The 12,922-nt window shown below is 39.4% G+C and overlaps 1 protein-coding gene across 5 annotated transcripts in view; it reads left to right on the forward strand.

Annotated features, from left to right (window-relative positions):
- Positions 1-12,922, forward strand: part of SETD5 (SET domain containing 5) — a 64,630-nt gene that overhangs the window by 23,937 nt on the left and 27,771 nt on the right. For 4 of the 5 annotated variants that reach the window (XM_058174254.1, XM_058174256.1, XM_058174253.1 and 1 more), the window contains exons 2-8: positions 840-1,014; positions 3,268-3,373; positions 4,176-4,387; positions 5,174-5,232; positions 5,456-5,643; positions 12,107-12,145; positions 12,599-12,841. In XM_058174254.1, coding sequence (XP_058030237.1) covers positions 944-1,014; positions 3,268-3,373; positions 4,176-4,387; positions 5,174-5,232; positions 5,456-5,643; positions 12,107-12,145; positions 12,599-12,841 — 918 coding nt within the window. In that variant the 5' untranslated portion in view covers positions 840-943. Of the gene's footprint in view, positions 1-839; positions 1,015-3,267; positions 3,374-4,175; positions 4,388-5,173; positions 5,233-5,455; positions 5,644-9,736; positions 9,804-12,106; positions 12,146-12,598; positions 12,842-12,922 lie in introns of those variants that run through there. The other variant, XM_058174257.1, reaches the window with a different exon arrangement.

Below are 12,922 nucleotides of genomic sequence, written 5' to 3' on the forward strand. Positions count from 1 at the left end.
TCCATGCATTCCTGTTGCCATTCCGGAATGAATCATTCCCACAAATGTTCAGAGTTCTGCCATAGCCATGCTAAGTCCTTCCTAACAGGGTTCATGCTGTAGTTGCACCTGGAAAGGTAGAAAAAGATACCTCTCTTTTGCTTGTCCAGCCCTACCCCCAGCTCTTTAGAGGCAGGTGCAGAGAGGTTGAATTCATTTACTACCACTTGCAACATACTGTTTTCCTCTTTCGTACATATGCGTCTTTCTTCTTGATTGGCCTGTTGCAGGGCTCCTGCTCATGTGGCTTTTTAAATTCTTAGGCCTCTTAAATTTCCTGCCATATTTGAATGCTGTGTATTTGTCGGTGCTTTTCTCAGCAGCATAAATGAAAAATGGAAGGTACCGTAATTCTTTTCCTGATATCTGTTTCTGTGCATTTTTCCAGTTGAAATAATTACATTTTTTCCTAACAATTGTGCTGTGGAAATATATACCCTTGTCATTTTTGAACCTCAGGAGTGTTTCCTTCTCCTCTTCCAACCCCATATTAGTAATTTTGTTCATACGGCTGACATTTGCAAGATAGGCCTTCAAGCTTTTTATTTCGCTCAGCATTCTCTTCTGAGGCATGATGAAAATCTGGGTATGAAATTGGTGGCCATATTAGAGTGAAAATTATGTAAGCGTGATTGTCAGGCAAGAGACGACATGCCTCATTTGAGATTACTACTTCCTGTTTCACTCTCACTCTTCACTCAACTTCAGCATGATTTGCAGGATAAACCATATGGCTGTGGCTGTGGCTGTGGCTGTGAAGAACACAAGTGCAGTGCATTGTTTCTTTTTTCCTTTGGCAGGTTTACCCATGTCCGTGACGTGTTGGTCGAGGCTTTGCGGCTGCTCCCCGCCCTTGGAGCTGCCAGTCACTACCCTTTGGACTCCGTGATCCCTGACAAACGTCATGAGCATTGCAATCCCTCTGGGAGTCACTACACCAGATACATCTTATTCAGATATGGCTGCTGGATCTGAGTAAGTGCTTCCTTGTCTGAAAATGTGGAGGGTATGGAATCAGAACTTGGTGTTCAGATCTTGGCTATTCTGGTGAGCCTGGGAGAATAGAAAGCATTTAGCTTTGCAACAGATACTGCCTCGGTTTACGGGTTTATCCTATACAAGTTAGATCAAGATGAAACACCAAGGAGAAGCTGTTCTCCATCCTCCAAACTGCATTCAAGGAAAAGCACTTTGCTAGAATACTGCTTTCCCAAAGGTCTTTAATTCTCGCTAACTCTCATCATTTTCTGAGCCCTGGCAAGTACCCTTATTTTCCTGTTGCATGGGTGCTGCTGATACAAACGGCTGTATGACGTGGGTAAGGAGGATCTTTTAGGCATCTGAAGTTTGCCTATCTCAAACTGTTACGTGGATTTTCATCTTTTTAATGTAGCGTTCTTTTCCTCAGGGAGGATTATCTAAGTGGCTTGCCAAGAACATCCTCTGGTAGCCACTGGTGGAGGAACCCAAATGAAGTGTCCATAGGAAAGAGGAGGGCCAAAAATGAGATGGATGTCTTCTCTCTCTTCCTCTCCCTCTCTCCCTCTCCCTGACTGAGGCTATTACTGATTGATGCTAGATTTAGCTTGGTCAGAGGTTGATTTAATACTGGTGGCTGTTGTTGTTGTCCTAGGGGGCTTTTGCACACCGATTCATTTTATTTGCTGTGTTTTCTCCTGGGCTCCTCAAGAGCATACGAGGTCACGTTTCATGATAACTGCCAGTTGCAGTGGTTCTGCATCTTGTCATCTGGTATAACGAGGCCTTCTCTAATTATACCTCCTATCCTTTTCCTTGGGAATATGGAGGTAAAAACGATGGCAACTACAAATAGTTGCCACCATTGTTTTTACTCTCTGGCATTAAACTTCATATCCTTGTTGGTATAGGGTCCATCAGCCTATAGTTCTTCATTCTGCCATGATCCACTAATTATTTTCACTCAAATAAAAACACGGTTTGGAAAACGGGACAAGTTATGTAATTATTCTAACATAAATGTCCATGCATTAGAAATATGAATATAGATAAAACAATAAAATAAAGGCCTGTAATTGGGTAGGTTCCTTCTGGTCAAGTAAGTCAGAGAGCCTCAGAACAAAGCATTGTATAGGATTTATCAGTTGCTTTAAAGGCATATCTTCCTTGATTTACTAAAGCAACGATTACAGATAAAAATGATGCTGAGATTTTGCACAGGGATAGGGTTGCAAATAAACAACTGTGGTATAATTATAGCTCTCTTCTTCATAGGAATAGCCTTTGAAAACATACTGTGATTGCAGAAAGGACGTTTTCTGGACTTCACTCCCAATGTGTGCTTGCAGCATTGGCTCTTTTCCCTCTTCTTAGTTCCCTCTCCCTCCCTCCCTCCCTCCCTCCCTCCCTCCCTCCCTCCCTCTCTCTCTCTCTCTCTCTCTCTCTCTCTCTCTCTCCTCTCTGTTCCTCTCCCATCCTCCATAGAGAACAGCTTCTCCTAGCTTCCAGCTTTGGCTTCCTCATCTAAAGCTTTTCCTGCTTCCTTTTCTGCAACAAGGACTCCCATAGCTTTTCACTAACCCGCTAGTTTTGTACATTTTAAGTTGCTTCTTTCTGCCCTCTTGTGGTAGAAACCTGCTGTTTCTCTCCAGTGGTAGAGATTATAGGTATGCTGTTCCTCACATGATTGTGTGAGAAAGCTGGATACTCCACACATTGCAGATTTTACTAGATGAAATATTCAGGGGTCTATCCTTGCCAACTTCACTCAAATTTTTGTCACTGTATCTAGACGCGTGTGCATTAAGGAGAAGCAACAAGAAGACTTTGCGGCCAGGAAGGAATATTCAGCTAAGTCAGAGGTTTATAAACTTTGTAACCTGACTGGACGCAGAGCTGTGATTACAAAATAAGTCGAGTAGATGAGAAAGGTTATAAATAATTCAAAATCCACCTTCTGATGCAATGTATAAGTAACTAACAAATAATTCAAAGATTGGTATGAGTACCTTTTTTGCTCCCGTTGTCTCTTACCGAATACCAGCTTTGAAACCATATGCCAGTCCTGAGCCTTTTCTCCCTTCCTTATGCCATAGCTTCCATGGGTTCTTTCCCTCCTGTTCTCCCAAGGTGTGTCCATTCTTGGCTAGATGATGATTTAGCATCATGAGAGCTCTGAGATCTGGCTAATTGTGGGGTGAAAGACCCACTTCCTCTACTGATGGGTTCTGCTGTTGGCCCTTTTTGCAGCCCAGAGTCTGTCGAAGCTAGCCCAGCTGTTAGTGAGAAGAATGTGTATGCAAATCACGGCTACGGGGCCTCCCAGAGGCACAGCTACCGAGGGCTGCCTTATGCAGTGAGTACCTTCTCTGTTATCTGCAGTAGATTCGTACTTTATCAAGCCCATTTCTTCCCCTCCCAGCTTCAACATGACTGAGCTAGAGATCTTTTTGGAGGGCATTTGCAGTGTAGTTTTGGATTTCCCCCCAAAAAAATACAATTTGTGGAAAGCTTATTGCAAACCGGCTTAGACGAAGAGGCATTTTTGTGGTTTTACTGAGTGAAAACTATAGGGGAATTTCTAGGAGCTGTTTTATTTATTTTTTTAATGAAAATATTTATGTTTATGTGTATCATAAACCGTAATATTTTCAGAATCAGGAGGTTTGTATGACTTTGCAGGCTTCTTATGTTCAATTGTGCAAAATCCTTGCATCTTAATATGTACTCCTACTTGTGTACCATCCTGATTCAGTTGATTTGTGGGCTTTTTCCTTTCCTAATGTGCTAGCTTTGTGTGTGTGTATGTGTGTGTGTATTTGTGTGTATTTTTAACCAATCTTGAAGTTTCCCAAAGTCCAATTTTCTTTTTTTTTTCCCCTTTTGCTTAGGTGCTTAGAAAATGTGTTCATTTTTCAGGAAATTCCTTGGGTTGAATAGAGGAAACAATTTATTCACTTAGTTTTAGATTGAATCCCAGATTAAGTATATGATCCTTGTTATCATATATTTTGATCACCTTCCAAACCTCTCTGAGCTTCTTTAGGCTTTGCAATGCATTAGTAAAGCTTGTAGAATTTTGTAAGCTGTTCCTTTTCTTTTTACTATTATCCTTCCTTGAAATTTAAAACAGCACTGATGCAAACATTTGTTTTTAGGATCATAATTATGGAGCTCCTCCTCCTCCGACCCCTCCTGCTTCTCCCCCTGTCCAGACCATCATCCCACGTGCAGAACTGAATGGCCTGCACTCTCACGATGAGGAGAATTCTGGTGACACAGAGAGCTCTTCAGAGGCAGAATCTATTCCTAGCTGGTGTCACTGCAGTCTCTCCCAAGATGGCTTCCTCATCAAGTGTGAAAAATGCCGGTAAGTTCTAGGTGTGTGGGTAACCAACTCAATGAGAAATGTGAAGGAGGTTTCATGATTATATCTTGTGGACCATTCTCTTAATTTCCCATTGACTCAGCCTGTGATTCATTATTGTGGTATGGAGCAAAGGAACTAATTGACAGCAAATTAAAAAAAGAAAAAGAAAAGAAAAACAGAATTCCACAACACAGAGACAAAACAGAGCGAGTTAATTAGGTGAAATTTCCAAAAGATACTTCCTTGTTTCAGCCAGCCAGATATAATTGGTAAAGCAATCTCTCTTGGATTTCTGTGGTGTTAAAGATATTCTATTTTACTATAGTGCTAGATATATTTTTCTAATCACATTTAGAGTTATAGTTGAAGAAGAGATTAGCATCACCAGAGATTCTCATATAGAAGTGACATTGGAGTCTCAGTTTCAGAGGGACACCTTGGAGTCTTTCTTACCCCTTCAGATTATCCGTAGCCCAAAATATTTAAGTGTCATGTTTTCATACTCTTTAAGTTTATGAATATCTTCTCTCTAGACCCAGAAGACAACATTCTTTGGGAGTATAGAAAGTGCTTTGGTTGCATAACACATTAATGGTTGAAGAAATGGCCTAGCGTGTTGATATATAAAGTTCCAATAGCCATTAAAGGCATGTAAGGTTTATGTAATTCTTCAAGATGAAGTCAGCAGGCATTCCACTGAAGATCCAAGTCACTGTAGTCTACTTTCATTTTAGGCAGTGCTGCCATTGACAGTGCCAGTATCAGATGTCTGTCTTTCTTTTTTAGGGGAATTGGCAGGGGGAAAGTAATCAGATTTCGTCGCCGGAAACAAGACAACGTGTCAGGTAAGTACAGTCTGTTTATTGCAAACAGATCACTGAGATTTATGAATCAGCGTTTGTCCTGGTAGAAAGTATTTACTATGTCTCCTTCCCTATAGTAATACAGTGCAAGTAGTTATCATGAAAGGCGAGCAGCATAGCATCTCTTCTTTAAAGTCAAGCTGAAGAGCAGTGTGGCGATTTCTCTAAATTATGAAAGTTGTCAGTGTGATATTTTCCTTTGTAGGTGGAGATAGCAGTGCAACAGAGAGCTGGGATGAGGAGCTCTCTCCCTCCACAGTGTTGTATACTGCTACACAACACACTCCTACGAGCATCACTCTGACAGTCAATCGAGTCTGTAGAACCAAACCTAAAAAGAGAAAAAGGAATACGGAGAGAGCTCGTACAGCACCAAAAGCTAAAAAAATCAAGGTATGTGAACAGAAATGGCTGTTGGAGTCTCAAGGCATTTTCTAAGCAAGAGAGATTGGGAGTTTGGCTTAGATTTTTTTCCCCATTCATCTTCCTCAAGTGACTTGTAACCTTCCACTAAGGAGAAAGAAAAAATTCACAGGTGTTAGGTTTTAGGTTGGGCAGACCTTCTCCTCATCTGGACTAGCAGTAAACATTACACAGAACAAATGCCTAAGAAAGTCACTCTGTGTTTCATTTTGGCTGTGGGGGGACCTCTTGCAGAGCTGTAAATGAGGTCAGGGGGCATAGCTTGCCCAGAAGGAAAATATCTTCATAAAAAAGAAGTATAATTTAATCTTATTTTTAAAAAAAAATAATAACCTGGCAAATCACTAATACAATTTTAGTCAATCAGTCAAAGGCATTGAGATTAATGCTGCATACTTTGCACATTTTTTGAACGTGTTACCAGTATCGCGATGGAATATGGTTAAATAAAATGTTGATTTGTCTCATTTCAATTTGTTCCCTGGTTACACCCTCTGTTGCCCTATTAAATTCTTTAGCTCAAAATTTCAGACTTTTTATCTGAATTTCCATAGACTGAATACTGTGGCTGATGTAGCAGGTACAAATTTTGAAAGTTTATTCTTTTGGGCCACAAGTCGCCTTATGGCACGATAGGCAACACATAGATTTAATAAATAATAATAATTTGGAATTCAAATACAACTTTGTGGACATGTTGAAGAAATTGTGGCTATGTGGGTGAGCGGATAGTTAGAATTACCCATTCATAAAATTACTGTCAGGATTACAGCATTATTTCATGATGGGTGTGGCCAGTCACATGCTCATTTCCCAGCATGGTAAACTTGGGAGTAAAAGTAGTTTGCCAGCAATGACATAAAATGAGGCTTTTGTTACAAAACACAAAACCACACTCTTAAACTGGCCTAACACATGATTTAAATGTCTCTAAACATCTCAGAAATAATTATGGGCAGTAATAGAGGTGCCACAAAGCAGCAATTTGAAAGAAAAAGTAGTTTTGCAGAGATTAGATGGCGGCTGAACAACCAATCTTAGGATATGCATTAATTTGGATTCTTGCACCAATCAGGGAGTTAAACTTAATGACCTCAGTGGTCTCTTAATATTGCCTTTATCAATTGCAAAAGTGATGTTTGATGGGAGTTGAAAAGTTTACTGAAACATTGGAAAAAAGGCCCTTCAATGTTGGTTGTGTTGCATTGTGTTGTGTTGATATGTCCTTTCCATTCACAGTATGTACTAGAAAGCAAATATGTATATTTAATACGGCATTTTCACAGCAGGAACACAGAAGAATGTAAAGTCATGAGTGTCTCAGCCTCGCGGTTTTAAACTTGCTTATAAGCATGCTTATTGATAAATTCTTAGAGCACAAGTTATAGAAATGCTGCTGAGACTTTGCACAAATGAGTTGTAATAATAACAGCTATCATTGAAAGCAGTTAAATTGTGAAGTTAATCTCTGTAAGTTTAATTATTCAAGTCTGGAAATATATAAAATAAGAAGAAGTATCTTTGGATGCCTGGTGAGCGACTTACATTTGCACCAGCTCTGTAGTTACATGACAAATGTTTTGTCCATGCAGTCCTGTCTAATTTGTGGCAAGAAATAAACACTCTTCCAGAGGGAATGTGTTTTAATATCCCTATCCATTGTATTATTTCAGGGTGATTATCATGCTTCGTCATTAGAACAAAACACTTTTTTATTTTATTTTAAGTACTCGTGCTTAAAAGCACTGAGTCATTTGAAGAGTTAACCTTATAAACTGATTAATAATTGATTCTGTCCAGGTATTATGTATTTCGTCCTCTGATGACTGTCTAGACCCAAAACCCATATTCTGGGTGGAGAGCAGGAAAAAAACCCAAGGATGTGATACATGGAAAAGCAGGCTGTCTGCCTGGCCAATCAGAAAAGAATGCCCTGCTAGGTTGCTGCTAAGTGAACAGAGCGACAATAAACACCAGCCTCGCCCTTCCCTCTTTCCCCTCAGCGGCTTGAGAGGCCCTTGGTTTGTTTCCTGCTCTTCCCCTCCATCACTGCAGTTCAACCACAGATCACCTGAAACAGCCATTCCTTCCCCCCCCCCCCAAAAAAGTGGTCACATATCAATGCAGCATTTTTATTTTCTGAACATACCTCTAGATCCAACATTGGTATTCTTAGACATGAGGCTGTACTGAAAACTGCTGCTTTACAATAGACTCTAACTACATTTTTTTTCAGTTTAGAAAAAACTGAACAGGCAGGTGACTCTGGAGATGCCTTTTGTATGTTGGTACCTGTTAGAATTGTAGCTACAAAGTAAATGAATTGTTACTAGTTCTGTGTGTTAACTAATTTACTTTTAGTACATCAAGCATCAGTTCACAGGCACTAGCTTTCGTTTAATTTGGGAGAAGCTATAGAATCTATAAAATATTTCGGTTCGGGTATTGCATTTTGGAAATGAATTATTTGATTTGATTAAAATTTATGTGTCAGGTCGGAATTGATTCTTAGCAACCACATGGATGGACCTCTTTCTGGATCATCTGTTCCCAACCTGGCCCTTCGGGTCTCCCAGGGATGCATCAATCACCGTTGTCCTCATGTTTATCCACGTTGCTGTTGGTTTTTCTCTTTGAGTTCCAAAGCATTGATATTTTTCTATCATTTCTATCTAACCTTCGCTTCCATAGAATGCCAGAGGAAAAACCATTGCCTGAAGCACAATCCTGATCTTTGTAGGTATAGATATATCACGGCATCTGAATAGCTTTTTCAAAGGCTTCATTGCTAATTTACCAAGTGCTAGTCTGCAGCACAGTTCTTATCTGCTGGTTCCTTTATTGTTGATAGTGAATTCTAAAAAAAAGTTATTCACCATTTCACTTTCCTATTGCTGTGCCTGTTATCAGTAGTAGTTTTCTTTATAGTTATTCTTAGTTTCATTTTTCATTGTGCTCCTTGACTTTCATTACTGGAGCTTGCAGTTCATTTGTATTTTCAGCTATCAGAACAGTGCCGTCAGCATGGTGCATATGTTTCTTTTTCCAGTTTTAAAACCATGCTCATCTTCCAATTTCAGCTACTTTCAGTATATATTCAGCAGATAAGTTGCGCAAATAGAGTTTAACACTGTGATTTCACTCCTTCACTAACTTGGAGCCAGTCTATTTTGCCATGTTATGAGTTGTGACTTCCTGTCTTATGTATGGGGTTTTCATGAGGACAATGAAATCGGAATGCCTATAGGATGCCTGTCAACTTGACGTGCTCATGAAGACCCATCTATAATAGTCACAATCAGTTTGAATATCTAAGATCTCTTTTTTCTGTAGGATTCTAAATTACATTGGCTAATCCTAAGCATTATTTTGCTAGCATATAAAATTAAATATATGATACTTTGGACACTAAATTAAGTTTCCTTTTTTCGGTATTGGTTGACCTACCTCATCCAATTTCGTAGCCATTGTGTGATTCTCCAGACGTGCTGGCATCATTTGGTTAAAACTTTTACGAGTTCTTCTGTTGCTTGCCAAATTTTTGTAGACATTTCATCAATTTCTGTGGCCTTCTAACTGGTTATGACTGGAGTACTTCTCTGACTTCAACTACTAGTATTAGATTTTCTTGTAAATAGGGAATATTTTCTAAATCATTGATGACATCTCTACATAATTTCAATATATTCCATCCATTGTTGTTTTATTTTCTTTAGAATCAGTTCCTATTGGTATCCTTTAACATACCAATTTGACATTAGAACATCTTTCTGAGTTTGGAGAACTTTTAGAAAGCTTTTCTTGTTTTTCCATACCTATTGCCATGTTCAGTACATTTCCAGACGCCATTATAATACTGCTTTTTATCTCTTCTAACAGCTCCCTTGAAATTCTTTGTTAAATTTCTTCCTGAGATCTTTGTCTTTCTTCGTTCATTCTGGCTTCTCTTCTCTTGGCAGTTTCCACTGTCTGTTCTGACACCCCACCCAGTTTGCTTTCTTCTGTTTCTTGGTCTTCTCTTTTCACATTCATCCTTAACAGCTTCTTTGATTTCATTCCACAGTTCCTCTGGTTCCCTATCAATGAGGTTCAGCACTTCAGAGTGATTCCTGATGTTCTTCTTGAAAATGGTGGGTATGTGCTCAAAATCCTATTGTGGAAAACTGGTTGGCTTTGTTCTTTTTCCCTAGCTTGGCTTGGAATCCTACAGTCTGTTCCACAGTCATCCCCTGGCCACATCTTTGCTATTAGAAGTGAGAATTCTTCTTCCACCTCTTTTTGTACCAATAACATGGTCAACATGATTTCTGTGTATTCCATCTGGTGATGTCAGTTTACATAGTTGTGGGCTTGATTGTTTTAAAACTGTGTTAGCAATGATTGACAGAAACAGTCATTGGGTAGTCATTCTCCTGCTTAACTTCTGTTTCCTAAGCAAGCATTTCCCTGTTTTCCTGCTGTTTCCTAACAGCATTTTTTCCTCCTTACTACTTCCAATTTTGGCATTTTAGTCTCCAACCTTAAGAAACGTATCTTGTTTGCACAATTTTTACCAGATTGAACTCGGCCATAAAATCAACCGTCCTTCTCCTCTTTTTCTTCCAACGTAGTTGGAGCATAAACGTGGACCTTCATTATGTTGCAGGGTTGTCTGCAAATTTTGATTTATATTATATGGTCACTGACTCTGTTGTAGCCAGATACTGCCTTTGCTGTATCCTTTCTATGAAAGCAGTGTCATTTCTTTTCTTTGTTTCCAATGTCCTGTGTAGTAAGCAGTGTGATCTTCTGACTGAAAAATGTCTTAATTCCCGTCCATTTTGATTCAATGGTTCCTGAGATGTGGATGTGCAATTGATTCATTTAATCTATCATTGGGTTGAGCTTTCTCCTGTTCTTATGCTTCGTTTTCCCGCTGTAATTCTGTCTTTGTGTCTTCAGATCTTTTTTTTCTTTTCTTTGCAACATTGACAGCAAGACGTCTCAAAAACTTGAATGTTTCCAGGACATAAAAACGGTTAGCATTCCAAAAGGTTTTCAGCCCTTCCTCAGTAGCATGTTGAATGCCAACAACCTGAGGGCTGGTAATCCAGCCCAGTATTGTCAATCATTTTATCTTGTCTCTTTATGTGGTTTTCCTGTAAAATGTAGGAGTGGTGTACCATTGCCTTCTTTTGAACAGTTAGAAATTATCTATTTGCCATTGTCACTAAAATAATCATCTGCCTCCAGCATCTTTCAGTAGCTTTTTGCCCAATACAGATACGACCTCAACTTACAAAGTTCATTTAGTGACCATTCAAAGTTACAACGGTATTGAGAAAAGTGGCTTATGACTGTTTTTGACATGACCGTTGTAGCATCCCCATGGTCATGTGATCAAAAATAAACCCACATTTATAACAGTTGCAATGCCCTGGAGTCATGTGATCACCTTTTGCAATCTTCCTACAAGCAAAGTCGATGGGGAAGCCAAATTCATTTAACAGCCATGTTAACTAACTTAACAACTGCAGTGATTCACTTAACAGCTGTGACAAGAAAGGTTGTAAAATGGGACAAAATTCACCTCACATATTGGTTGACCTTGGTGGGAATATATACCATTGGCATCTGCTTCTAGTGTTCTTCACTCATTTCTCCTAAGAATATTCCACGGCCACAATGATGTAGCCTAGCAGGACTTGAAGGAGGCTTCATAGGAATAATAGAGTGAAATGCGGGCAGTCTGCGATTTACACCAGCTTGTTTAGTGACCGTTTGATGTTACAGTGGCACTGAAAAAAAGCTTTGACAATTTTTCACACTTGTGACCATTGGAGCATCCCTATGGCCATGTGATTTACATTTGGATGTTTGACAATGGGTTCGTATTTATGACGGTTGCAGTATCCTGGAGTCATGTGATCCCCTTTTGGAACCTTCTGGACAAGGAAAGTCAATGGGGGAAGCCAGATTTACTTAACAACCGAGTTATTAACTTAACAAATGTAGTGATTCACTTAACAAATGTAGCAAGAAAAGTTGTAAAATGAGGCAAAGCTTTCTTAACACATTTCTCACTTAGCAACATAAATTTTGGGCTTAATTGTGGTCAAAAGTCAAGGACTACCTGTACGCTATTTTTTCTGCATCCAATTGTTGTCCAATTGATGTTTTAATAGGATAGATATATCCTACTAAAATGAATAGGATCATAAATGAAAAGAGAGCCATCAATATTTCTAGGTTGGTGAAGTCCTGGAAGAGATGATTTTTTGTAGGAGGAGTATAATGAAAATAAACTGAGGTCAATGGCTTTTCCAGTTCTATGCATTGTAGTTTCTCGGCTCCTCCCCCTTTATATTAAAGAAAATGTAACCTTTTATTGACCAGAAGCTCAGATGTCCAGGATATAAATACTGATAGCGATTTCTCTTGTTGCGCTTGACAGGCTTTTAGAGAAGGTTCACGAAAATCTTTGCGGATGAAGGTGAGTATCCATGTGTAACCCTGATAAACACCTTTACAACCAGATTCCAAATATGCTACATACGTTGGCCATTGATCTATGAATAGCATCATCACTTTAAAAGCTCCTCTCTAACATGGAATTGGGCAGCATTAATTTAGTAAGTCATTGTCAAGGGCTATAGTATCCTGCTTGCTGAATATGAAAGAATGAGGCCCTGGTAAAGATGGCTGGGGATATTTCGTCATATTTGGGAATGAGTTTGCAAGCATTTTCTTCCGTTTTTTGATTTCCTAGCAGTTTTTCAGGAGAGCCTTTTAAGTTGTGCTTGATCAAGGCTAATTAAGAATGAAGAGATTGTTTCTATAGTTTTGTTTTGTTTTTTAAGCAAAGGGCCTTTTCAAAAAGTCCTAAGTGTCTTTTATAGTGCCCCAAACCATTCAGCCATTGAACTGACTCTGTGGTTTGATACAGAATTCTCCTTCAGAAGCCCACGCCCTGGATGAGAATACCACAGAGGGGTGGGAAAACCGCATTAGACTCTGGACCGATCAGTATGAAGAAGCCTTCACAAACCAATACAGCGCCGATGTGCAAAATCTCCTAGAGCGTCACCTAAATGCTAATAAAGAATTTGCGGGCAAGGTGGCTGTGCTGGACACAATCAATAAGACTGAACTGGCCTGTAACAACACGGTTATCGGATCCCAAATGCAGGTAAGAGTATATACAGAAGTAGCGAGAGAGAAGTCAGTAGTATTCTTAGAAGGAGGTGGGGGGTGGGGAATTGCCGAGATC

This window comes from Ahaetulla prasina, chromosome 2 (genome assembly GCF_028640845.1).
Source record: "Ahaetulla prasina isolate Xishuangbanna chromosome 2, ASM2864084v1, whole genome shotgun sequence".
NCBI classification, from domain to species: Eukaryota; Metazoa; Chordata; class Lepidosauria; order Squamata; family Colubridae; genus Ahaetulla; species Ahaetulla prasina.